The 27,853-nt window shown below is 40.7% G+C and overlaps 1 protein-coding gene across 5 annotated transcripts in view; it reads right to left on the bottom strand.

Moving 5' to 3' along the window:
- SLC25A15 (solute carrier family 25 member 15) overlaps nt 1-27,853 on the bottom strand; it is a 37,107-nt gene that overhangs the window by 2,071 nt on the left and 7,183 nt on the right. For all 5 annotated transcript variants that reach the window (XM_072610450.1, XM_072610447.1, XM_072610448.1 and 2 more), the window contains exons 3-6: nt 22,981-23,239; nt 7,943-8,080; nt 3,844-4,013; nt 2,007-2,165 (exon numbers count right to left, since the gene is read on the bottom strand). In XM_072610450.1, the coding sequence (XP_072466551.1) occupies nt 2,007-2,165; nt 3,844-4,013; nt 7,943-8,080; nt 22,981-23,239 (726 nt within the window). The remainder of the gene's footprint in view (nt 1-2,006; nt 2,166-3,843; nt 4,014-7,942; nt 8,081-22,980; nt 23,240-27,853) is intronic.

The raw sequence follows: 27,853 nt of genomic DNA, 5'->3' as shown, positions 1-27,853 counted from the left end.
TCCACTACACCATGCTGTTTCTCTGCTAAAAATGACTATAAATGTATATGAAACAACAGTTACAGGTACAGTCAATGGCTTCCTCCAACCACACTAACAGAGGTCACAGAAACCTTCATTACACCCTTGAGGTAACTGTGATTAATATTAGTGGTCGTGTAACAAACCATCTGGGTAGTGTTGCAGAGAACATAACGAAAAGCATTCAGAACTGACAATGAGTGACTGATATAATAAACGTGCATAGGGGCTTTCCAGAGTGAACAAAACATATATCTTTAAGGGCCCTGTTTTGGACAGCTAATACTCAAACTCTGCATATTTCTTGTTCATTTGAAATTAGAACACAAAATCCAACTGAATTGCCAAGTGGTAATTGGTACAAAGAGGTTTGTTAGAACGATGGGTACTGACCTCCTGAACTCACAAGGAGAGTACTCAGGAAGTTATTTTTTTTCAACCCTTTCACACTTACAAGGATCTAATGCACATACAAAGATTTTAAGGATCCTAAAAATAAGCTACTACTACTCATATTTTATGTCTAAGGTCACAATGTGTTCCCCTTGACACTAACTTCGCAAAAACGGAACTGAGGAAGAGTTCAGAAAACTCTTGGTACAAAATGTTATATGATACAGTATCTGATAGACAGCTTTTCATTACTGCTCTCTTGACTGGCATTTATGCTATGTTTTGGGGGTGGTGGCGGGGGGGTCAGGGAAAGTGATACTAGAATCTGGATATCTGCTCTGAACCCTTGTAGCCTCTCAGAGTACAGCTCATTCTGGCTGACGTTGCTGTGATCCTCCCTGATTCACTCTCTTAAATACATTCATTCAATCCCCTCTTTCAAAATTTACTGTATACTCATTCTTTCCAAACTCCCACTTTCTTTAGGCTTCATGGATACAACCTGAATATTCTGTGAGAGTAATTACTCAGGCTACTAGGTGACGCAGGGAATAGGGTGCTAGACCTGGAGTCAGGAAGATTCATCTTTTTGAGTTCAAATCCAGCCTCAGACACTTACTAGCTGTGTGACCCTATAAACTAGAGAAGAAAATGGGAAACCACTCTAGTATCTTTGCTAAGAAAACCCCAAAAGGGCTCGTGAAGAGTTAGACATGACTCAACAACAGTAACAGGAAAGCACATACTCTGTCTAAGCTTTTTCCCTCATCATCCTCCTTTCCCCCCAGGCTAGTCTCTCAACCTCCAAGCACCAAATATCAGCCCTGGCACAAAATCCTGACACTTAACCTCCAGGGGACTAAGAATTGCAAACATCTGCAGCATCAGGCCCATAGCTGAACTTCCTTTGCTCAAGAGAGTCCCTAGTCCCTTCCCATTGCTACTGATATACTAGTGATAAACAGATTTTCTTCAAAATTAGACATCTGTACATGGTCAGTTATGGTAAAGTCATGGTCACTAATGTTCACTATCATTTTTAAGGGACTTGAAAGTGATTATCACTTGAAAAGATGTGCAAGAACTTGTCTAGATACAATGGGACTTGTTGAACTCAACATCTTTATGCCAATCAAAGTCCTCTGATCACTTGAGGGTTAAGCAAACTGAGGCTAACAGGCTCAAAGTTCTGCATTGTCAGTTTTAGAACTGCTCCTAGTGAACAACTTGGAGGCAACAAACGGGAGATGTAACCAGGACTAATGAGTGTGGCAACAGCTACAATGCTGGTAATCAATCATGTCTATCAAATCATCAACCAGACTTTATTAAGCATCTACCATGCACCAGGCACTGTGTTAAGTGCTAGGGATACAAAAACAAAAAAAGGTAACAATCCCGGTCCTCAAGGAACTTACAGATCAAGAAAAAGGGTGCAGATCAAGAGAAAGAAGAGGGTGTTGGTTTGAATTGCCCCATCAAAGTTTGGCTCTCAGCCAAAAGATTTTAAAAAGGAACTCTGGAAGCATTAGGGGGTGCCAGCCACCAGACAGACAAGTTTTGCATTCTGTTTTTTACATTCAAAGACTCACCTTCATTTTTCAAAACACTTGCAAATGTCCCCACGAAGCCAGCCTGTTTTCCAGACATGGAAAGAACTTGAATTCTTGATTTGATGCAGTCCACTGGATACACAGCAATCCACAAGCAAATGCCTCCAAAGCCACCACTTAACATCAAAGGGATGGGTCCTAAAAAGCAAATCCGGAAAAACACCATTTTACTGGAAGTACAGGGCAACACCTGGTAAAGACTATCAAAGAGAGTTTCTCAAGAAAAAATCTTAGGTCAAAAAATACAATCCCAGGAGATGTTTGCCTTTTATTGAGGCGACACAATTGGGGTTAGGTGATTTGCCCAAGGTCACTCCAGCTAGTAGGTTTCAAGTGTCTGAGGGTGGATTTGAACTCAAGTCCTCCAGGGCTGATACTCTATTCAGTGCATCACCTAGCTGCCCCACCAGGAGGAAATTCTTAAGGGGATAAATGTCACCTTGCACCTACAGTCAGCACAAATTATTTCCAGTTTTTGGACCCTTGGCTTTCCTTGTATCTTTCAGGACAAGAAGTCCCAAATTCATTTGAAAGTTCTTGTTCTACACAGTTCTTCATCACAGCCTTATAACATAACTACTTTGTCCTGGAGACTAGGGAAAGTAGAATAACGTGACCACGTCTTCCCAAAAATATCTAACAGGAAGTAAAGCTTTAATCTGTCACCACCTCCTGCAAGTTCTATAATTCATCCTTTCTCCCCAAAGATCCTAATTCAGGGATGGGGAACCTGTGGCCTCGAGGCCACATGTGTCCTCTAGGTCCTCAAGTGAGGCCCTCTGACTAGAAGTTTGGATTAAGTCAAAGGGCTGCACTTGAGGACCTACAGGGCCACATGTGCCCTCAAGGCTACAGGTTCCCCACCTCTCCCTACTTTTGATGAAAAGACAACAGCCATGTAAGTTCAAGAAGGGTTAGCCTAAATTGTACATAGTAACAGCAATATCCTAATGAAAATCAAATGTGAAAGACTTAGCTATGTCATGATCCCCAAAGGACTCATAATGAAAATGCCACCCACTTTCAGATAGAGAACTGATGAACTGAGTAACTGAATCACAATTTTTCACATTTTTTTTGTTTCCCCTACCCACCCCACCACAACATGGCTAATGTGGAGATATATTTTACATGACTTCACACATAAAATGGGCATCATATTTCCTGCTTCCTCAATGGACAGGGAAGCAGGTAAAGGAAGGGAGAGAATCTGGAACTGAAAATTAAAATTTAAAATAAATTGACCTTGCTGTCAAAAAAAAGAGTTATCCTAACCACAGAAGAGATAAGAAGACACACCCTTTGTCCCTAGGAAAAGTAAGGATCCAGTCAAGCATCCATATACATCAGCATGACTATACTGAACTGAGAGATGACTCAGGTTCTTCAATGGACTCATCAAATCCTGTATTTTTTAGGACATTTTATAACTTGGTACTGAAGTTTCTCCCAAGATTATTTTTCTACCATACAGAAATCCCATGCAAATATTTCCTCCATATTTCCCCTTCCTCAAACAGACACTCACCCCACAAAGAAGCTTAACTGAGTTAATGAAGAAAGGTTATACTGAGGAAGGTGACTTTAGAATACTTCCTTCAAACTTCTACCACGGAGAGATTTTTCCCAACCTTAGACAAAGAACATCTGTCAATGCATCTGTCAATACACACTTCATCTTTGTCCAAAGCTACTACACCATATCTCATGGATGCCTGGATCATGTTGAGGGTACAGCATAACTTTGGTGACCACACTGGCATAAATCAAAACACATGCAACAGTCTGTGCTCTGTTCAAAAAATAAAGTACGTACCTAACTCATCTTTTGATCTTCCTGATGCAAAAAATGATCGGCTCAGTTCATAGCCACCAAAGAAGAAGAAATATCCAGGTACTTCCCTAAGTAAAGTGCTGGAGAGGCCATGGTAGAAACCCAGAGGGCCATCCTTTCGAAGAATGCCCTTTACTACCGACCATACTGTACTGGGAGAAAAGACAATATAAATATGTATTAGCTTGCAAATGACAAAGGAATAAGATATTGGTCCGAAACCGCCTATTACCAATTCTGACTGTGGTGGCACAATCCTAATTCATTAAGGGTTCTGACTGACTTCCAGCAATACAGAAGCTGGTCTTGTGTCAGTCTGAATAATCAGCCATCATTTCTGAATAAATCCCTTTCTCAGATTCAAGGAAGGATTCAGGACTCCAGTTCTGAAGGTATCTCTCCACTAGCCTTCTGGTCCTCCAATTCTTCTTCCTTGGCAGAGTAAAAAGGGAACTTGGTCTTCAGATGCAGGGCTCTTGCTCTTTGCAATTCTGACTAAAATTCCCTGATCTTTAATGCTCAACTGGGAGTTACGAGAGCTCCTAGACTTTTCTTGGACCTTGATACCAGCTTGGCTCCCTGAATTCAAACATCTGAGGATTGTACCTCAACCTGAATTACTTGTCCCTTACCTACCTGTTAGAATAATCTGGCTTCTGATGCATCTCGTTCTTAGCCCCCTCTTTCTGCAATCACCTTCCAGTCAGCCTTCTCCCTCTAGGTAACAAAGAGTATATTTTCTAGGATTTTTTAACAAAGAAGGGGCAGCTGAGTGGCATAGTAGATAGTGTCAGGCCTGGAATCAGGAAGACTCATCTTCCTGAATTCAAATCCAGCCTGGGACACTTATTAGCTGGGTGACCCTGAGCAAGTCTCTTAATCCTATTTGTCTCTGTTTCTTTCTGTAAAATGACCTAAAGAAGGAAATGGAAAACCACTCCAGTATTTTTGACAATAAACTCCAAATGGGGTCATGAAGAGTTGGACATGACTGAAGAACAAAATTGACAAAAAGGAAAGACAACATATATGACTGCAATTCTGTATCAGTATAACATAATTGAATCTACACAGTCCCAGAAGAGGGGGTCCTAAACTCCCTAGGCTAGCAGTAACACACTGAAAGGGAAACAGATGCTTGCCTTATAAAACCACAAATAAACACTATCTATGTTGTATCATATTTTTACTAACTTTGTTAAGCATTCCCCAAAGATACTGTAATCTTGCTCTGGCCCTATCAGTTTCCATCTCTGCCCTAGGCTTCCCTGAGCTTAATTCAATTCCCCTCAAAACATACCTAGAATCACAAAATCATAGATGTAAAGCTGGAAGGGACCTTAGGGTTGGGCTAGATGACATCTGTCACTTATCAGCTGAGGCCCAGAAAAGTTAAATAACTTGCCCAGATGCACTACAAAGCAGAGCTGAGATTAGATGCCAGGTTCTCTGATTCCAAATGCCATATACTGGTCACTATTCCACCGAGCTTTCCAGCATTTGCTTCTCTTGCAGCCCCAGACAGGAATACCCTTTCCTTTAGAACATAAACAAGATGAATCTAGCATATGTCTCACCTTGAGTTTTTTGGATCAAGCTCACCATTCCTTTCTTCCAACTACAAATTTGTTCTCAGCCCACCAGGAAGTCTCCTGAGAGCAAGACAGGGCTTGTGATACTCCAGCCTCAGTACTACATTAATCACTTAGCTATCTAAATATATAACTTCATCTCTTCCTACCCTCCCCTCTCCTCCTCCTAACTCTGCCTCCAGAAAAGGGACAAAGCTAAATCAGAATATTACTTCAATTCACTTTCAGTCCAAAGCACAGTTTATCCTTAAATTCACAACAGACAACCCCATTCTTTACACAAACTTTTTGGGTGGATTAGCAAGAACCAGAATCTTATTAGGCTGTTTTAAAAGTTCTCTTATTCCTATCTCCTCAATTTTCCTTTACACACCTTGTGTTTTGGTGGGCAGCAAGTGGATTTTGTTCAGGTGGCTAGATGACTAAAATAGGGAGAAAGTTAAATTGAAGGGTAAATGTTACTTGTAGGCAGTTCAAAAGATCTACTATCAAAAAGGTGTCAAAATCAAGGCTTGCTGGGCTCAAGCAACCTGCAAAACTCCCCAGCAGCTGACAGAACCAGATTAAAATATAATTGGAATTACTAGTTGTGTGATTCTGGGCAAGTCACTTAATCTCTGTTGCTGCAGCCCTAGGTTTCACAGTTAATACGTGTCAGAAGTGGGACTTGAATGCAGGTCTTAAGGCCCAGTCTCTATCCCATGATGCCAAGTAGAAACTGAGTTACTTTGTTAAAGACAAAAAAAGAAAAGAAGCAGAGAAAGCATGTGAGTAGGGCTGCTTGTTGTAAGCACATCTACAAAGCATTTTGCAGGCCAGGATGTGGAAACAGCATTGTCATAAAGAGGTGTAGCCCTTATGTAGTGGCAAGAACACCAGATTTGATGTCAGAAGACCTATACTGGACTAGCTGTGCCCAGCTCTAAATGATAAAATCCTCTGAATGTTCCTTTGTACTGATGCTTTCTTAATATTGAGCCAATCCTACATTCCTAGTATAAATCCAACCTGGTCATAACGTATACATTTTTTGAGAAATGTTGTTGCAGCCTCTTTGTCAAATTTTTATTTCTCATTTTTGGATCAGCGTTCATTAGGGGCATTGGTCTACAGCTATTGCAAGAAGCCTTGTTTCTGTTTTGTTTCTTTTCTGGATTGAGGACTGGGGAGAGGCCATTTACCAAATAGTCAATAATAATTCACCTCTCACTTCACTCTCTGGCAATAGATGGGACTCAAACTCAAGTCACCTGAGAACCTGTTCTGCCCCCACAATTAACATAACTTGTATGTGATGTCTTCCTGTGAGAAGTTCAAAGGGTTTAACCAAACATTAGCTCATTTGCCAGGAAATCAAAATCAGTTCCATTTTAGAAAGGGCAACTATAACAAGAAACCTACATGATTTGCCCAAGTTTGTTCTGGAGACCAATAGCAAAGAAAAAACAACAAGTAGTCCCAATGCTATGTAACCTTTCATGGTTGAGACATTTCTCTTCCATGATACAAAAGATTTCAATTCCTGTCACTCAACATTCCCTTTTTTCTTTCTTTCTTTTTGGAATGGTGTTCAACATTACATCGTTGTCGATGTTCATCCTTTGTTCTAGAAGAGGACCATGCCATCAGGAAGGTGATGCCATGACATGCAAGTGAGTTGGATTTAAGTGAGGCAGGGCTGCACAAAGTCTCTAGCCACATTTTCTCCTCTGGACACATTTGGGTCCAGTGGCAAGATATAGATCAGGATGACTGGAGATGGCCCCCCAATATTACATATAAGAGGAAAGAACAGACTACTCTTCTAGCTATTAAATCACTTTTTAAAAATAATTACCTTGAAATTAATTTAAAGAAATTACTTTTATTTACTTTTCCTTTTATATAAGTCATTCTCATCAATATTTTCTTCTATCACACTTTAAATCACTTTCTTTAAAAACATCTTCTTTAAAAACATTCTCAAGAATGTTTAAGCCAGGGGTGGGGAACCTTCTGCCTTAAGGCCACCTGTGTCTTGGTTCTTGGGTGTGGCCTTTTGCCTGAGTCCAAGTTTTACAGAACAAATCCTTTTATTAAGGGGATTTGTTCTGGGAAAATTGGATTCAGTCAAAGGGCCATTCTTGAGGACCTAGAGTGCCTCAAGGTGGCAGGTTCCCCACCCTTGGTGTAAGCTTTTTCTAGCATCAAGGAGAGATTAAATGTCTTAAAAAGAGTACAGAGACTAAAAATGTTTCTACAAATGTCATTGAGAGAAAGCTGGTGCTCTCTAAAGAAATCAATGTATTTTAGAGTGGGGAAAATTAGGATAAAGTAGGCTTATTTCTGTGTTTAACATTCACTCTTTGATTTGATATATTTGCAGCAAACTACAGAGACTTTCACCCTCCTTCCCACCAGCACAGAGAGCATTCAATGCACAGGACCCCTCTTTTCCCCTCCCCCAACGTGACAAGGGAGTGTTAAGGATCCTCACTAATGGGACTTACTTCTGGCCTTCTGCTATCTTCCCTGACGTCTGCATTTCATACATAGTCTGTAGTCGACACTTCACCAGCTCTGTGGGGCATAGTACCAGGGCAGCAAAAGCGGAAGCAAAAGAGCCAGCAGCCGCGTTCTGCACATCGCTGAACAAGAACACAACAGAACATCAATCAAGGCATTTGCCCACAAACATTTATTTATTAAGCACCTACTGTCTGCAGTTGGCCGTATGGCATAGTCAAGAAGACCTGGGTTCAAATACTCCTCTGACACACACTTACCTGAGTTATCATGAGTAACTCACAACCTCTGGGTTGCTCTAGGCAACTAACTTCCTAAGCCATAAATTGCTGACCTGTGGGTTCTCCATATCAATGAAATCACTGGTTGGATCCTTATGCTATCCCTATTTGCAACAGACTCTGTTAGGGGTACCAAGAGGGTGTGGCGGATAGTGTGCCGAGCCTGGAGCCAGGCTCCTTTCAAGCAATGAATGAACACTGATTAAGCAGCAGGCGCTGTACTGAGCTCTGGAGATACAAAAAGAGGCAGAAGACAGTCCTGACCTCAAGGAGCTCACAATCTGTTAGACTGTGTTGTTCTTATTATTTTATTCATTTACAAATGTTATTCCGAGAAGGAGTCATATGGCTTCACTAGACTGCCAAAGAGGCCCAGAACATGGGGGAAAAACTTTATTCTAGTAAAATGGGGGTGGGGGGAAGGTATTGCATGCTCCTTTCAGGGAACAAGGAAAATGTGGTCGTTTCCAATGCAGCTAATATCTGGGGGGCAGGGGGTAGAGAAGGGGTTGAAACTAAGGAGAGGTCATGGGAACAGTCTTATGAAGGCAAGGCCTGGGGATCAGATTTCAACTTGGAGACTGTCTAATCCAATCCCAATGTTTTACAGAGAACAAATGGAAGGCCCAAAAAGTTCAAGTGACTTATCTAAGGTTGTACAGAGCCAGGATCTAAAACCCAATCATTTTAGAAGCATTTATTCAGTTCCTACTACATACAAGGCATGGAGACAAAAATGAAAGTCCTCGCCCCAGAGGGCCTTACCCTCTAAAGGGAGAAACTACATGGACACACAAAAGTATGTATGGAAGATATAAAGAATGAACACAAGAGTTTTAGGAGGTAGGGTCCAAGAACCAGGGGAAGTGGGGCAGGAGAGCTGGAATTGTCTGGAAAGAAATTCCTCTTCCTTACATTCACTGCTATCTCATCTCCACAGGACTTTATTTACTGGGCCACAGAAACTTCACCTGAGAAGCTCACTCAGCCCTTGGACTAGTGCTCACACTAAAAGGAACCTCTACCTCAGAGGTCCCATATTCTGATTGGCAGGTTCCTCCCAGAATGTCCAATTTAAGATCCAAGTCAAAGATGTCTCCATTCCTCTCCAGCCTAAACTGTTGACTCAGGTCCAAAGGACTTTCTCTGCCATGACTCTTCCCACCAGTTACCATCCCCCTCCGTCCATCCCACTTTTCCATCTCCTGTACTCATTTTTTTTTAGGTGTGGTTCACTGCTTCTGCCTTCCCCACTACAATGGCCTTTTAACCTTTCATATTCATTTTCTTTCTCTCTCTCTCTTCCCACCCTCATATACAAATATGTATGTATATATACACATATACACATATTTATATATGTAAACAGTCATGGACAGATAGCTAGATATGTATCTACCTACTCACATATGTCTATGATGGGGTTCAGACTCTGGGAGCCTCCTTGAGCTCCCCTTGGATCTTCCCACTTAATCTGGCCTTTCCTCACTCAAATCTAATCTTCCCATTTGTTCCGGCAGTCTCAGGAAGCCCATGGGCTTTTCATTATCATTCTACTCAGGTCTCTGTTGCACCCCCCCACCCTTGATCCCATCAAAACCCCATTCCCCAGGCTGCGACCACTCCCATCAAGATCTGCATCCATTCCCATACGGCCCCAATCAAGATCTCTGGATTGCCTCACCTATTTCCCACCCAAACCCTCCTTTGTCTGATATCTCCTGATCACCTCCAGCTGTTTCCAGCCTTTGACCCTCCTTGGACTTCTCCTCAAGACCCTTCCTAAACCCCTCCTCCCATCACCCTGGACTACCAGACCACCCCCCCCCCCCCCCCCCCCCAGATCCCTCCTATACTCTTTTCTGTATTTAAGTTCCATTTTGCCTCCATGAAGGTGCTCAGATGCAATCCAGCTCAGACTCTGTCCAGCTGAGATTCTATCTGGCCCGCTTGTGAATATCACAAATGCTTAGGTTCCTTAAGAGGCAACCCAATTTGGCGAATCTTTAATAAACTTTGTTTTCTTTGGCTTTAAGAAGGCTTGAGTAGAATTCATTTGAGTACGACCCCGACTGTCAGTATTTTGGGGTTCCCCATCACCCCTAAACCTCATCATTTACGGTTTCCTCACTGGGAAAAGCTGCTAATCTCAAGTTCTTCTGCTAAAACTGGACAGTATGTAAGCCTCCTCCTCTCCCTATCTCCTACTTGCTCTCCAAGTAGCTTGGGAGCAGATTTTCAGACCTGGCTTCAGGTCCCAGTATAACGCAGTCTCTGAATTTTCTGGGCGCTAGAGTTAGACTCAGGTTGTTGGTCCATTGGTTGTGTTTGAGGCAGTGGACCTAGGCATACCCTCCAAAAGTGGGTGCCCAATTCTCTGGATTTCCTGGACGCAAGGAAATCAGGGAAAACTTGGTTATTTTTGTCCTCGTGTTTTTTTTTTCTCAAGGCTTACTTCCACACCCCCCTTTAAGGAGGGGAGGACTTACAGCCCCACACCAAGAAATGGGTCAAAATTCATCAATTCCAAAGAATTTGCCTTTGGGCTGTCTTTTACAAAATTGGAAAAAATGTAGCTTCTCTAAAGAACTTAAAAAGAAAAAGATGTTATTCTTTTGCAACACACTTTGGCCTCAGTATCACCTGCAGGACAATGAAGTGTGACCCATGTTTGGGACCTTACAATGTGATATTCTTTCACGGTTAGAATTATATTGTCTCCAAAAGGAAAAATGGATAGAAGTACCTTACATAAGGGCCTTTGTCAAATTCTCTCAGGACCCCACTCTCAGAAAAGATTGTGAGATGCTTGTAGCTAGAGCCGCCCCACAAAAAGGAAGTGGGGGTGAATTGGATGTTTTGGATGACCCCCTGTTTATGGCTCCAAGGGTCTCGGCCTCACTTCCTCCCCTATCTCCGTTCCCAACTCCCACTCAGTTCCCAGACATGGGGCTTGCTGAGGTGCCTCCCTCTGCAGCCCCTCTCACTGGGGCAACATTCACTCAGACCTCAGGCCCCACCCCCCTGGCAGTCTCTACGGTATCACTGCCTGTAACCCACTCCTCCTTGGGGACTTTACCTTAGGCCCCAACTACGGGCCTTGCTGCAGTGCCTCCCTCTGCAACCCCTCTCACTGGGGCAATATTCACTCAGGCCTTAGGCCCTGCTCCCGTGGCACGCTCTGGGGCATCTCCCCCTTTGATCCCTACTCTTCCTCAGGTACCAGCGGATCTTTCCCCTTGGCAGGCAGCTCTCCTGGGCCTGGAGCCTAATGCAGTTCAGCAGGCATTCCCCAGCCCCTCCCTCATAAGAAGTGGGGCTTCCTATCTTCCTCCACAAGCCCCTGTCCCCATTGAGCTGTCAGGGCTGTTTCCCTTGAGAAGTACCTACTCCACCCAGTGGGACAACCAGGGTACATGTTCTGTTCTCTCTTTCGGATCTCACCCAGATTAAAGAGAAACTGGGGAGATACTTGGAAGACCCCACTAGGTTTACTGAGGGTTTTAGGGATATATCCCTACAATTTGAACTTTCTTGGAAGGATCTGCATATTCTTTTCTCTGTCTATTGTACCGCTGAGGGGAAGGGGAGAATTTGGGAACATGCCCAAAAGTCTGGGGATCGTATGGCTAGCAATAATCCCATAAAATACCCCCCAGGAGCAGCTGCTGTTCCCACGAGTGACCCCAGATGGGACTATCAAAAGAGTGAGGACAGGGGAAAGAGAGACCTTATGGTAATTTGCCTGTTAGAAGGCCTAAAAACTGCATTTCAAAAACAAGTAAATTTTCAAAAAATTAGGGAAATTACTTAGAACAGGAAAACCCTGCCCTTTTTCAAGACTGGCTAGTAGAAGCTATTAAAAAGCATACAAATTTGGATCCTGACTCCACAGAAGGGCAGTAATCCTTACAAGTATTTTATTAATCAGTCTGCCCCAGATATTCGGAGGAAACTGCAGAAATTGGCAATGGGACCCCAAACAACTCAGGCCAAATTAGGCCTTTTTGTGGGAAGGGTTGCAGTGTTGCAAGGAGATGACAAGGGACAAAGATTCTGTACTTAAGGAATTTTTCCAGTTAAAGGTTGTGGTCCTTCCCAGGTCTCAGCTTAATCAAATACTGGCTGAGATGGGGGAGCACTTTAGGGTCTGGGAGACTAACAATGGCTGGGGTGGCAGAAGTAGCTCTCTCTGGAATTCCAGTGTCCCAAATATTTGGCCTGACTGTCTCCCACACTCTCAAGCAAACCGGGGAAGATGTAGTGAACAGCGGCAAAAGGGAGATGGGAAGTTTACCTAGAGAAAATTGGCTCCCCAATTTCATCATCAGGTCCCTTCCCAACAAGGGGACAGGGTCAGAGGAGGGCATAAGGAAGGAGTGTTTAAACAACAGATCCTCAAGCAGGCTGGGGAGGGAGTATGTCTGGAGACATTCCTTAGTTTCCCCTTCAATGCCTATGACCTGAGGGGTCAAGGGACAGGTAGGGCCAGAGTAACTGGTTAAAGCAGAGAACTTAGCCATGTTAAAGGGGGTAACAATACCTTCAGCCCTCGTTTTTGCCCAGGGCTTGGCGGGAGAGGTGGAAAAAGTGGGAGCACTGCCAGCATCCAGGCTTTCCCGTCATTCCAAGTCTTGAGAAGACTGAAGGACAGGGTGCTGGGGGCGGCTCCACCACTTTTCCAACCTGAGGGACAATCTTTCCTCCAGTGTCCCTCCTGTTCACATGGGCACGGTTCCACAGGTGTTAGTTCCTGGAGCTCCCTCTGGGGAGGTACCCTGGAAGGGCACTCCTTGGACCAGTGACCCTCCTTGTGGCAACAAAAGCAGGTTTTCCCATTGCCCAAGTAGCCAGCCTTCCTCCAAGGGGGTGCCCTGGAGGGGTGCTCCCTGGGTCTTTTCCTGGCTAAGGCAGCAGCCAAGAATTGAGCATGCTCCCTGGCCCTGGCCCTTCTCCTTCGTTCTCTTTCCTCTGCTGCAATGAGGCCTCTGTTGTTAAAGACTCCGGAGGCCACCTCCAGTAATTGGGCCACCACAATCATATGCCACATCTTGTTTAGCCATTCCCCTACTGATGAGTATCCCTTCAATTCCCAATTCTTTGCCACTACAGAAAGAGCTGATATAAATATTTTTGTAAATATGAGTCATTTCCTTTTTCTTTGATCTCTTTGTGCTATAGACCTGGATCTGGTACTGCTGAGTCAAAGGCTATGCATTAGATCTTTGGGTATAAGTTTTCCAGCATGGTTGGACTAGTCTCAGCTCCACCAACAGTCCGTTCCTGTACCTATTTTCCCATATCCCCTCTAGCATTTGTTATTTTCCTTTTTTGTCATCTTAGTCAATTTGATAGGTGTGAGGTGGCACCTCAGAGTTGTTTCAATTTGCATTTCCATAATTATTAGTAATTTAGAACATGTTAGTGTGTGATTATTGCTAGCTTTTCTTCCTCTGCCTGTTCTTTTGGCCATTTATCAATTAGGGAATGGCTCTTATTTTGATAAACTCACTCAGAGAAATGAGACCTTTATCTGAGAAACTTTCCCCCAGTTTTCTGCTTTTATTCCAATTTTGCCTGCATTGGCTTTATGCAGAAACTTCTTAATTTTTTGTAATCAAAATTGTCCATTTTACTTCCTGTAAACCTCTTTATCTCTTGCTGGTAATGAACTCTTTCAGTATCAACAGATCTGACAGGTCTTTTTTCTTCCATCCTCCCCTAATTTTCTCATATTATACTTTAAATCATGAACCCGTTTTGAGCTTAGTTTGATATACAGTTTGAGACATTAGTCTATACCTAGTTTCTGCCATACTGTTTTCCAGTTTTCCCAGCAGTTTTTGTCAAATAGTGAGTTCTTGCTCCAAGAACTGGGATCTTTGCATTAATCAAACACTAGTTCACTGTGCTCATTTGTTTCTGTATATTATGTACTTAATCTATTCCATTGATCAATCACTCTATTTCTTATGCAGTACCAAACTGCTTTTTTTGATGATTACCAATTTGTAATAAAATTGGAGATCTGCTACTCTAAGCCCCTTTCCTTCACATTTTTTGCACTGATTCCCTTGATATTCTTGACCTGTTTCTCTCTAAAAGAATTTTGTTATTTTTTCCTATCTCTATAAAATAATTCTTTGGTAGTTTTATTGATATGGCACTGAATAAATTAATTTAGTTAGTATTGTCATTTTTATTACACTGACTTGGCCCACCCATGAGCAATTAATATTTCTCCAGTTATTTAGGTCAGTGTTCATTAGTGTGGTAATTGTGTTCATAAAGTTATTATGTCCTGGCAAGTAGAATCCCGAGGTTTTTTTTTTTAACTGTCTGCAATTACTTTAAATGGAATTTCTCTTTCCATCTCCTCCTGCTAGAGTTAACATAGAGAAGTACTTATGATTTGTGTGGGCTTATTTTATATCCTGCAACTCTGGTAAAGTTATTCATTGCTTTGATTAGCTTTTTAGTTGACTCTCAAGAGTTACAATTAAGCCATAAAAACTGAGTTTTGTTTCCTCATTGTCTATCCTTATTCCTTCAATTTCTTTTTCTTCTGAAATTGCTATCAGTAACATGTCTAGTACAATTATTGAATAATAATGGTGAAAATGAATATCCTTGGCTCACCTTTGATCTTACTGGAAAGGCTTCTAGTTTATGCCTATTATAGATAATGTTTGCTCTTGGTTTTAGATAAATCCTACTTATCATTTTAAGAAAAGCTCCATTTATTCCTACATTCTCTAGTATTTTTCATAGGAATGGGTGTTGTATCTTGTCTAAAGTTTGTTCTACATCTATTTATATAATCATTTGATTTTTTTTGGTTGTGTTACTGACCTGACCAACAATGCTTATAGATTTCCTAATATTGAACCTGCCCTGCATTGCTGGTATAAATCTAGCCTGGTGATAGTGTGTAATCTTTCTGCTAATTGCTGTAATACCCTTGCTGATAATTTATTTTAATCTATTTTTTTTTTCAGTTTATATAATATTGGAATTAATTGCTTTTTATACACTCGGTAGAATTTGGTAGAAATTTTTGGAAGAGTTTGCTGGTAAATCCATCTGGTCCTGGGCTGTTTCAGAGGGGGTGTATTTTGGGAACTTAGCAAAATGTTGCTTTCACACTTCCATCTTGAATCTGCCACCCATATTATTTTTTACAACACAATATCATCTATCATTATGTTCACGTTCCACAATTTGTTCAGCCATTTCCCAATTCAATAGACATCTACTTTGTTTCCAATTCTTTGTAATTACAAAAAGTACTGCCATAAATATTTTGGTGTATGTGGGAATTTTCTTCTTTTTTTTGGCTTTCTTTTTCTTTCTTTTATTTGTTTTCAGTTTTCTACAATCACTTTCATATATCTTGGATTTTTTCCCCCTCCCTTCCACTCCTTCCCCTCTCCCTTCCCGTTCCCTCGCTGAGGCAGGTTATATAGGTTCTACATGTACATTCCTATTAAATATATTTCCAACTGTGATGTTGCATAGAAGAATTAAAATGATTGGAAGAAACCATAGAATAAAACAAAACAAAACATAACACAAGAGAAAATGGTCTGTTTCATTCTGCGATCCAATTTCATAGTTCTTTCTCTGCATGTGGGAGGCATTTTGCCTCAAGAGTTCATTGGAAATTTTTTAGGTCCTTGCATTGCTGTGAAGGACCAAGTCTACCAGAAAAATTCCTCACACTCTGTGGTTGTTGCTGTGTGCAAAGTTCTCCTGGTTCTGCTCCTTTCACTCAGCATCAGTTCATATAAGTCTTTCCAGGCCTCTCTGAAGTCTTCCTGTTCATCATTTCTTATAGCACAATAGTATTCCATTTCATTCCATTCATATACCACAACTTTTTCAGCCATTCCCCAATTCATGGACATCCCTCTGATTTCCAGTTTTTGGCCACCACAAAGAGAGCTGCTATAAATTTTTGTAGATGTGGCACTCTTTCCCATTTTTATGATCTCTTTGGGATACAGTCCTAGAAGCGATATTGTTGGGTCAAAGGGTATGCACACTTTTTTTGGGGCATAGTTCCAAATTGTTCTTCAGAATGATTGGATCAGCTCACAGCTCCACCAGCAATGAATTAGTGTTCCAACTCTCCCACATCTTCTCCAACATTTATCATCTTCCTGTTTTGTCATGTTTGCCAATCTGATGGATGTGATGTGGTACCTCAGAGTTTTGATTTGCATCTCTCTAATCAATAGTGATTTAGAGCATTTTTCATATGACTATAGACAGCTTTAATTTTTTCCTCTGAAAACTGCCTACTCATATCTTTTTGACCATTTATTGGGAATTTTCTTCTTATCCTTGAGTTCCTTGGAGCCCCTACTGGCACCGTAACCATCATTTCACCAATGCAAAAAAGGAACTGAGATATTAAATCACTTGCCAAAGGTCACACAACTAGTAAATGTCACAGCCAGGATTAGACTAAATCCTCCTGACCCCAAGCCCTGTTCTTTCTCTTAGTCTAGGCTCCTAAAGGTGGCTAATTTGAATGACAGGAAACCCAGGCATCTAACAGTACATTTCCAATATACACTCAGAGAGTCCTTGAGCTGGAAAGAACTTTAGAGAACATACAGTCCAACTCTCAATTTTATAGATGAGGAAGTTGAAACTCAAAAGAGATCAGTTGGCCTCTCCAAGGTCACAAAGCTAGTGAGGGGCAAAGGTAGGACAAACCCAGGTCTTCTGGGCCCTAATCTAGTGATCCTTCTACAACACTAATGCGAATATACTTGTGCATGTGTACATACACACACACATTCACAAATATACACATTAACACATGCACACAGATGCACATGGCAAATACCTTGAACCAGTGAACCAGGGCTGGGAATCTTCTGACAAGTCATGAATTTGCTAAGTTCCACGAATACTCTACAACACCAGCAGGCCAGCAGTCTTGCACAGGCATGCCCAAGCCCTTAGCACTGATAATGACACTCACTCACACCCAAGGGATCCAGTCTACCAGCTACAAAAGGAAACTTAGGAAACACCAGGTAGGTCAATCAATGTTAACTGAAAGAGGCCTCGCATTTTGGCTTATAGGTGGAGAAAGCAGAGACACTGCCAAGTGAACTTGTTCCTGACAATTGATCCTGAGAGAACACACAGCTTGGGGAGCAAATTTCCTTTTAAATTTTTAAACAGGCAAACATACAAATGTTTGTATGTAGAATACATTTTTGGCACATAAATATATACAAATGCATTGTATAATTCTTTCCAGTTCTATTGCTGAGTGGCACCCAGTCCATAAGCTTCCTCTCACTCCCCTCCAAAATATCACAAAGCAAAATTCTTTGCTTTCCTAATTCTGCTGAAACCCAAACTTTAGCCCCGAGGTGGGGAATCCGCAGCCTCAAGGCCACATGTGGCCATCTAGGTCCTTGGCTACAGCCTTTTGACTAAGTTTAAGTTATACAGAACAAATCCTTTTATTAAAGGGATTTTTTCTGTGAAGTTTGCATTCAGTCAAAGAGCCCCACTTGAAGACCTAGAGGGCCACATAGGACCTGGAGGCCAAAGGTTCCCCACCCCTGCTTTAAACTTTTCCATTCTCTCTTCAAGTCAGGTTGCCTTTTCTCAGGACCACCCTGTAAAGTCAGGTGACTGGGATCTATCAGTTATGGTCATTAAGTAGTTATTATCTAGCTTTAGGGACCAAAGGTTAACAGTCTATAAATACATAAGCTTTTGGACATTACAGTGCAGTACCCAAGGCAGGTTTTGGAGGGAGATTGGGGCTGGAGTTTTAGAGACAATGGTATCATAAAGTGGACAAGCACTTGGGGACAGCTGGAGAGGACTGATTTGATTTGTCAAAAGTCCAGTGAAGCCAGGCTAGGATAGAAACTGGTATTAACTGGGCTTCTCAGGAGCCCTTTTCTCTCTCCTTCTCCCTCTGCCACACTGAGGTTTAGCTATGGATGCTAAAGGGGGCTGATTTGAATCGCAGGAAACCCAGGCACCTAAGGATACACCGGCATATTGGCATGCCTATCTGACACTCCTCAGTTCACCCTTGATGAAGGGTCTGACAGAAATCCAAGTGAGTAGCAAAACCTGACTAGATCATTCCGGATTCAGTGTGGACTTCAGATCTCTAAAAAAATCCTTTCATCTTCCTGCATAAGCACCTAGGGTGCACAAGTCCTATTTTATGACTATAATATAAAGGGTTAGGGATGATAGTAATCTCACAACAAATGTAATTTTAGCTTGTTGAAAACATAAATGCACACACACACATGGGCACACATGCATGTGCACCAAAGTGTGGTTTGTAACAGCTAAAAGTCAAACTCTGGATAATACTGTTGACTGAAGAACATACTTCCAATATGGTCACTCCCTTTGTTTTTATTCATTCCCTCTCCTCTTCCTCCCCCTCCCCTTTCCATCCTCCTATTCCATCTCACTTCTTCTTTGAAAATTTTTCTAGGTCAGACCCACAAAAAACACCATCACTTTCCAGCAAAGAACTGGAGTCTTGTTCTCTTTGCCTCACACTAGGTTCTCCATGGAAGGGGAAAAGAGAAATTAGAGTTTGATGGTGACAGGTTTACTAGCCCTATCCCCCACACTGCTACTAAGGCCCACAGAGGGCTCTTTGTATGCTGGAGATGGCCAAGAGATTAGGTTGAGGTCAGTGTGAAGAGTTGCTTTTTCCCTATCCTTGAATACTGCAAGCTGCCTAGTAGAAGCTGCATTCCAAAGTAGGAGAAAGGAGAAGAGGAATTCTCCTCATCTCTCCATGGCTGCCAGACATAGCAATAATGCTGAAGAGCAGAAGGTAAAACTTGTTTACTCTCTCCTCTTATAAGCTCCCCCACCCCCTGCATGTACCCCTTGACCTCAAACATGGGCCAAGGAAGCATGAGAGGAAGAAGCTTCCAATTGTGCTTGAGCAAAGGACCTTATTTGTCTCTTAAGAGGGAGAAATTTGCAAACTCTTTCCTTACTAAAGTATTACAAATATTCCCATTGTCCCTAAGATTAAACATTATCCAGGTAACCTTAATACTATTCAGAAGTTAGTATCAAATCAGTTAACACACATAAAGTGCTTTGGAGACCTTAAAGCACTATATAATTGACAGCTACCATTAATAGTCAAAATGATTATCAATCAAATATGTATTAGTATATAAATGTGATTATGTTATTTTTTACTGCTTTTAACTTGGGTGATTGATCTTAAAAGAAAGAGAGAAATGTGGGTTAGCCAAAGGATTTGGGTAACACGGTTCAGTGGAACTCATCCTGCATCTTTAGTCAGAGGACAAAGGTCTGATTCTCAATTTTGCTTCTTATTAGCTATGTGGACAAGTCACTTTTAATCTCTTAGGATCTGTTTCTTCATTTATAAAATGAAGGGCTTAGGATACCACATGAAGTCCCTTCCTACTCTCCACATCTACAATCCTATCATATTATTAGTAACGATTACATTTCTGATGTTTTATAAGCTATGCAGATGTTACATAGGTAATTATTAATAATAGAGGCAATGCTGCTTAGTGGATAGAGGGCTAATCTTAAAATTAGGAATATCTGGATTCAAATCCTGTCTTTGATACAGATGTACTGTGATCCTGGCAAATCACTAGGTGTTTGACATCTCACTCTCACTCACTACACAAAGCCAATCTTTTGCCAAATCTTGTCATTTCTACTTTGACAAGATCCATACATCCTTTCCTTTTCACTCATATACCCTCAATTTTAGTTCAAGCTCTAATTACCTCTTGCCTGGACTATTGCAGCACCCTCCTAATTGGTCTCCCTGCCTCGAGGCTTTCTCCACTCTAATCTATCCTCCCTGCAGCTTGCCAGGGTGATTTTTCTGAAGTTTACATTCAGCAATGTCATCCCTCTATTCAACAAGCTCCAGTGATTCCCTATTAACTCCAGAATCAAATATTAATCCCTTTGGTATTTAAAGCTCTTCACAATCTGACCTTTCTGACTCTTCCAATCTTTTTAAACCTCTCTCTTCCAAGTGCTCTATGATCCAGCCATACTAGCCTCTTGCAGTTCCTCAAACCCAACATTCCACCTCTCATCTTCATATGAGCTAAATAGCCTCCCACACCTAGAATTCTCTGCTCCCTCATTCCCACATCTTAGTTTCCCTGACTTTTTTCAAGACTAAGATAAAAACCCCATCTTCTATAGGAGGCTTTCCCTAGTCCCCTCACCGAGCTGTGAATGCTTTCCTTTCCCAGAGTTCCATTCATCTACACTGTATTCCTTGTATCTACCTAGTTGTCTCTACAGTCTCCCCTTTTAGAATGAAGGTTTCTTAAGGGCAGGGTCTATTTTATTTATTTATTCATTCATCCATTCATTTTTGGCCTTTCAGTCTCCAGCAGTAAGCACAGTGTCAGGCACACAGCAAGCACTTAATAAATGCTTGTTGACTGACTAGTCTTCTTGGTGCTCTCTCTAGGACTGAAAATTACAAACAAATTGCTGAGTCTGAGAGGTGGCAGAAGTTTTCACATAATGAGTTCTCTGTAAAAAGGGAAAGGAAAGAGAAAGGAAAAAGAAGGGAAAGGAAAAAACCCCACTCATTCATCATTGTAACACTGTATCACCCACAGCAGGGGTTCCAAAAGGACAACATTATAACAAAGTTCTCAAAGTATCAAGAATAAATCAGGAACAGAACTTTTCTCCTCATTCAATTACAGTAAAATTTCAGCTATCCAGATGACTTAGGATAACCAACTTTTCTGAAAAGCTGGAGGTATACACCTTTAAATATAAAAAGTATTTTTATTGGGAACATTTTAGATGGAAACCAGCTATTTCCCTCAAGTACCATTTACCAAGGGGTACAATGGAAGCACTGGGAATAATTGTTGATAGGGAAGTTGAGAACCTCACATTTTTTAAAAAGCCGGTGGTATTGTGGTATATGAATATAATGGAATACTAGTGTTCCATAAGAAATGCTGAGCAGGCAGATTTCACAAAGACCTGGAAAGACTTGCATGAAGATGCAAAGACTCATACTGAGTGAACTGAGCAGAACCAGGAGAACATTGTACACAGTAATGGCCACATTTTGCACTGACCAACCTTGAGGGACTGAGCTCTTCTCAGCAATGCAATGATCTAAGTTAATTCCAAAAGACCCATGATGGAAAATAACATCCACATCAAGAGAAAGAACTGTGGAGTCTAAATGCAGATGGAAGCATACTCCTTTTTTTGTTTGTTTTTTCTTTCTCATGGTTTTCCCCTTTTGTTCTGATTCTTCTTTCACAACATGACTAATATGGAAATATGTTTAATATGATTGGACATGTATAGCCTATATCAGATTGCATACTGTCTTGCGGAGGGGGAGAAGGGAGTGGAGAAATTTAGAACTCAAAATCTTCTCAAAGTGAATGCTGAAAATTAAAGAAAAAAAAAAGCCAGTGGTAAAAGCTGAATTTAAACTCAGTTTGCTACTGTCTGTTCCAGAGCATGCTAAAGTCAAAGTGTTTCTGGTTTGACTTAGATAAGACAATCACACACCCACAGATATACAACCTTTGTACCCCTGGGTATTATTTTCCTCTTGCTTGGCCTCTGGGAGTAGAAACTGCAGAGTGGCAGTTTTCTTGACAGAATAGAAGAAAAGTCTTCCTAACAATTAGATCTTCCATACCGCAAGGGATGGTGGGTTTCTAGTCACTTGCAGTCTTAAAGAGGAATACAAATGACCACTTGTCAGAAAACTAAAAGGGAGTTCCTACTCAGGAATGGATTAGACTAGAATAATACCCAAATTTCTTCCCACTCCAGGATTCTATGACTGCATTTTGAAACATGGACATATCAGCATAAGTCCCTGATTTGTGAGTGAGACCACAGTTCTGTTTTCCCAAACACATATAATGCAGCTTGCTTTTCTATAATCAAAAACTCCTGAAGCAAGGGCCTGCGAATGCCTAAGAAATACTTTGAACACCTCTACATTTTGCTCCTCCATTTATGATGAGCATACATCAGGGGCTGATAAAAATTAAATAAGTAAATTATTAAGACTGCATTTACTGCCCATACCCTTTGAACGAGAAATTCCACTGCTGTGTACATATCTCAAGATCAAAAGCAAAAGTAAAGGAGTCATAAATGCTAAAATATTCATAAAAGCACCTTTTGTGGTAGCAAAGAACTAGAAATGAAGCAGATACCCATCGACTGGGAAATGGCTGTATGGTACCTGATGTAATGAAATATGATTGCTCTTTAACAAATAGTTAATATAAAAAATTCAAAGAAGTATGGGAAGATTTATATTAACTGGCATCGACTGAAGTAAAGAGAACCTGGAGAACAATATACATAATGACAATAATGGAAACAGGAAAAAAATAATAAAACAAACCTGAATGTTGTGAAATTATAATGACAAATCTTGATCCTAGGAAAGATAAGAAAATGTATCTTCTGCCGTAGCAGGGCAAGTAGCAGGGGGGGACTATAGGTATCAAAAATGATGCACGTGCTATCAGATGGATTCAATGTGTCAGTTGATTTGGTTGAACTGTGGCTTTCTCTTCTTCTAAAATATTTGTTACAAGGGAAGTTTCCCTTGATGGGGAGAGGCAGGAAAAGTGATTATCTGGAAATGAATACGATATAAAAACAAAAATCATCAACAAAAGGAAAAAAGACTACTGACAAACCTCAGCTTTGAATTCTTCTCCAATCCAACTATCTTCCTCACGATTTGTTGGCAGAAACCATAGCACATGAAGAGGACGGAGTTCTCCGCAATGTTGGCAATTAGTGCGGGGGTGGTCCCCTTGTAGAAGCCTCGAAAGCCCACTTGGGTGTATGTCTTAACGCAGCAGTTTACTAGGCCCCTGTACAAATTGGGAAAAGTCTGCATCTTCACTTTCAACGTGTCAAAAGGCTGCCCAGTCAACACACATGCAGTCCCTCCTAAAATATGAAGAAAAAAGTCAGAACTCCTCTGCCTACCCAATATGTTTAGCCAAAGAATACTTCTTTTATTTAAAAAAAAAAAAAGTACAAAAGATTTGTTTTAGAGCCAGCTCTCAATTATCCATAAGAAGGGGAAGGAAACAAGCATTTGTTGAGCACCTACTGTGTACCAGGGACTGTGTTAATTGCTTCGCAAATATTATTTTATATCCACGAAAACCCTGGGAGGTAGGTACTGTTATGATTTCCATTTTACAACTGAGGAAACTGAGGTAGACAAAGATTAAGTGACTTGCCCATGGACCCACAGGTATTAAGAGCTTGAGGCTGGATTTACCTCAGGTCTTCCTGACTCCAGGGCTCTACCCAAAACATAATAATGGGGGGACAATTCAAATGTGCCTTTTTTTACTTAGTGCCAACCTTATTTTGAGAGGTAGCACAAAATTATAAGAGTAGAGTTACAGGAAAATGGTTAAAATTAAATAATATACAATATTTAGGGACTACTATAACAGAAACATCAAGTTATGAAAAAAAAGAGAATGTAACCCCCAAAGTCCCCCCAACATCCCCCAATCATAGACTGGGAGTAACTCTCAAGCTTCAGTAACTTTTCATCAGTAAACACAAAAAACTGCCTTTTTACATGAATAATATTTGCTGTCTAGCAAGCTTAACAATTTAAACAGAGGTTGCTTCTATTTTATCATTAACAACAATGCCCAACAGTAAACTAGTACTTACTATGTGCCAAGCACTGTGCTAAGCACTTTACAAATATTATATAATTTGACCTTCACAACAACCCTGGGAGCTATTTTACAGTCAAGGAAATAGAGCCAGACACAGGTTAAGTGATATGCCCAGGATCACACAGCTAGTTAGTGTCTGAGACCAAATTTGAACTCAGGTTTTTCTGACTCCAGATTCAGCATCCTATCCACTGTGCTACCATTTGCATGAAATTAATCTAAGAACTGGCAAATCACTTAACCCTTGGGGATCTCGATTTCCTCATTTGTAAAATAAAGTTATAGTAGATGACCTCTAAAGTCCCTTCCAACTCCAAGTCTAGGATAGCATGAAATAGAGGTATGGCAAAAAATATATCTAGTAAGAAGTTCCCTGGCAGAGGTGCCAGGCCACTGGGACCAGCATCACTATGAACAACCTAGAATGAGTCAAGGGTTCTTAATCGTGCCAGTGACGTAAGTGGATCTATCCTACAGACAGATTCCAGAATTAAAGGACAAAGTTTAAAGGCTCTTGAGTCTAAGTAACTCTACCAGAAACTTCAAGTCTTCCCTCCAACCCCCAATACCAAACTTGACTTCTCTACCAAAACTGGTCCCAACTTTCAAACTGCAACCTCAAGGTTATCACTGGATTCCTCTGTCACTAATGTACAGATTTGATAGGAAGGATAAAGCCAACAGTTGTTCATGGCTATAGACTCTGCACCCATCACGATGCCCCTCTGGTTATGCTACTGATTCCCAGAATCTCTCATGAGAAAGGAGGCTTTTGCATCTGTTTTTTGTTTTTTTATGTAGCTGTGGAATAGAAAGGCAGAGTACAGTTTTAAAAAACAACCCTAATTGGAAAGAAAAACTCAAAATTGAATGTTGCAAAATTATTATTATCAAGTTTGGCCCCAAACAAGGCTTATGAGAAGGCAGCTCCCCCCTCCTTAATATTTTCTTAGAGGTGGAATACTATGGAATAGGTGCAGCATTAAATATGATGTCCAGCTTTTCTGACATGTTGGTGAGTTTTTCCAAACTGGTTCCCCTCCTCTTTTTAATTTTGTTCTAAGGGATAGCTCTCTGGGAGGGAGAGAGGGAAGGAATATATTGGGAAATTAGGTGATACAAAAACAAAAGATTAATTATTTTTTTAAAAAACCTGGCATCTTCTGCTTTAAGTAGTAGTGAGTTTGGATTTAAGTACCACCTGCTCAAGCCTTAATCCAAGGCTGAGAGCCACACCATATAACACTCTGATTCTTGAAGACTGTTAGATGCTTTGAGAAGAAAAGTCTGTATTTTCTGTTAGGTCTGCTGACTATTTTCTGCCTCTATTAAACAAGGATGTCCTTTTAAGCAAAGGGTTGAAGCTACTGGGACTAGTCCTTCAAAGAAATGCTAGGTCGGTAAGAGTTCTAGCATCTTAGCAAAACTCAGCATCTTATGATAGTCAGCAAAGAATTACAAAAGTATGGAGATAAGCATTTGGAGACTTTGAGGACAAAATAAGGCTTGTGTTTGTGTGAGAAACGAAAGCAAAATTAGAATCTCAGTTCATTTGTGTTTTTCTTATAATCTTTAGAATGAAAAGAGACCTCTGAGGTCATCTAATGAAGCCCCTTGACTTTATGGATATAGAAGAGGTTGCTTAGAGAAAATAATTTTGTCCTGGTCCCCACAGCCAGTTCATGGCAAAGCCAAAGGTTTTTTTTTCTAAGGCTCCGGAATCCCAGAGTTCAGTGCTCTTTCCACTGTGCCACATACTGCTTTCCCTTTGGATTTACTAAAAGCAAACTTGAAGAATCATGAAAGCTTTCTTTCCCTACTGATGCAGAAGGGAGGTAAGGATAAAAGAGGAGAATGGGGGGAAAATAAATAATTGTAATTTTCTTCTTTTTAGGAGTTACTAGTATCCAATAATGTTTCTCAAAGCCTTTCAAAATCATGCAGCATGGCATTTTATTTTTTTTAGACACTTAAGAGGTCATTTAATCCAATCCCTTAATCTATGACTAACTTGACCAAGATCACATGGATGTATAGATCAGACAAAATCAAAACTCAGGTGTCCTAACCACCAAGCCTGAATAACTTGCCCACAAAATCGAAGTAGGCTATTTGTTTGTTTGTTTGTTTTGTAAACAAGTACTGTGTTATTATTGATAACTGATGAGGAAAACTTCCATCATTGAAAATCAATATTTGCTCTTCATCTTATAGCCTTAGAGACGTGGGGCATTGTGAGGGTAAATGACTTGACCAAGGTCACACCATATTGAGAGGATAAGTGACTTGACCAAGGTCACACAACAGATGTCATTAATACATTGACTTGAATTCAGTCAGGTCTTTCTTATTCTGAGGCTTTCTCTCTAGCCATACCGTTTCTTATGGCTTGATGGAAGCAGAATATACTCACTCCTATCCAAAATGCTCACAATTCATTTGGTTTAGCTCTTTGGAATTCAAGAGATTCAATTTAAAAAAAAGATACTAAATTGAAAAGTTGTTTAAACAAACAACCAAGGAAGCCCTACATTAAAACCAAAATGCCTCCAGCAGATGGTCCCCCTTTTGGAGACATCTTTAAATAGATTGATATCGAGACATAAGGTTAATTAAATTACAAGACTTATGTTGCTTCTGAAGTCAATCAAATTATTCTTGTAATTTTGTGGTATGTAGGTTAGAAATGCTTTTTTTCTTTATATTATCAACCAACTCGCTTACCTTCCAAGTTGACCCTCCTCATCTCACCTTCCAAGATGTCCATCCCCACTTCTGATTTTAAGAACCACAGAATACCAATCTGAGTTCCAGTATCTCACTTTAGAAAACAATGCTCTACCCCATACCACTTACAATGTGTACATAAATTTCCAGGAGCTGGGGAGGACAAATGGTGTGGTTGCCTAATACTTTACCTTACTCAATGGGACTTTCGAGGTCAACAAACCAAAACCTGTTAGAAGTCTTTCTATCATTTACTTCAAAATAAATAAATCGATCCCTGAGAAGAACAAAGTATTTTTCCACAAGATTAAAAGGTCACCTTATGCGCAGTGCTGAGAAAGGCTTGTGATAGGGGTTTGTGCCCTGATAAACAGAATGGAGCAAGAGAGGTCTTTAGGATGACGACCATAGCAAGGTCTAAGAAGCAAAAATGATTGCACCCCATGACCTAAGTACAAGGCCAGATTGGTTCTGAGGGCTATTACGTTGGGGCCAATCACTTTTAAATAATCTGCCATGCTATATTTTTTCTTTCTTGTATGCCCATGAGTTTCTCTTTCTTCTATTTAGGATTTAATAATTTACTATTAGTAAAAATGAATGGAGTCAGCTTTTGCCATTTGCCTATATATAGTCAATATTGAAAAATAGTGAATTGTTATTATTTATGTGGCACTTTTAAATTACAAAGCATCTTTCTATGTACTCGCCCACAGATCCTCAACACCCTGTGGAATAGGAACAGCAGCACCACTGTCTCCATTTTACACAGAAAGGTTGTGATTTACCAAAAGTCACAGAGAACTCATAAAATAGCCAGGATTAAAACTCACTTCTCCTGCTTTCCAGCACTCTGTCCATTAAAGTAGTTATTTCTAAGAGTAGTGCTCACTTTGCTATTAATATAGGGAAAATAACAACTACAAATGACCCATCTTGCTCCTAAGAAACAAATGATAACTGGGTTGCCCGAGTTCAGGACAGTGTAGATGGGAACTGTTGCTTTTACTGTGAGATGTGCAAATCCTTTTCTGATACTTCATCATGGCATAGAAGGGACCTCAGGTTCATGAAGGTTGTGCCAATGAACTTGAAGCTCTGGTAGGTCTTACATAAGCTGAAAAGGCTT

Source organism: Notamacropus eugenii, chromosome 5 (genome assembly GCF_028372415.1).
Source record: "Notamacropus eugenii isolate mMacEug1 chromosome 5, mMacEug1.pri_v2, whole genome shotgun sequence".
In the NCBI taxonomy this organism is placed as follows: Eukaryota; Metazoa; Chordata; class Mammalia; order Diprotodontia; family Macropodidae; genus Notamacropus; species Notamacropus eugenii.
Note: the sequence above shows the minus strand (reverse complement) of the source record. Positions and strands in the feature narration are given on the sequence as shown.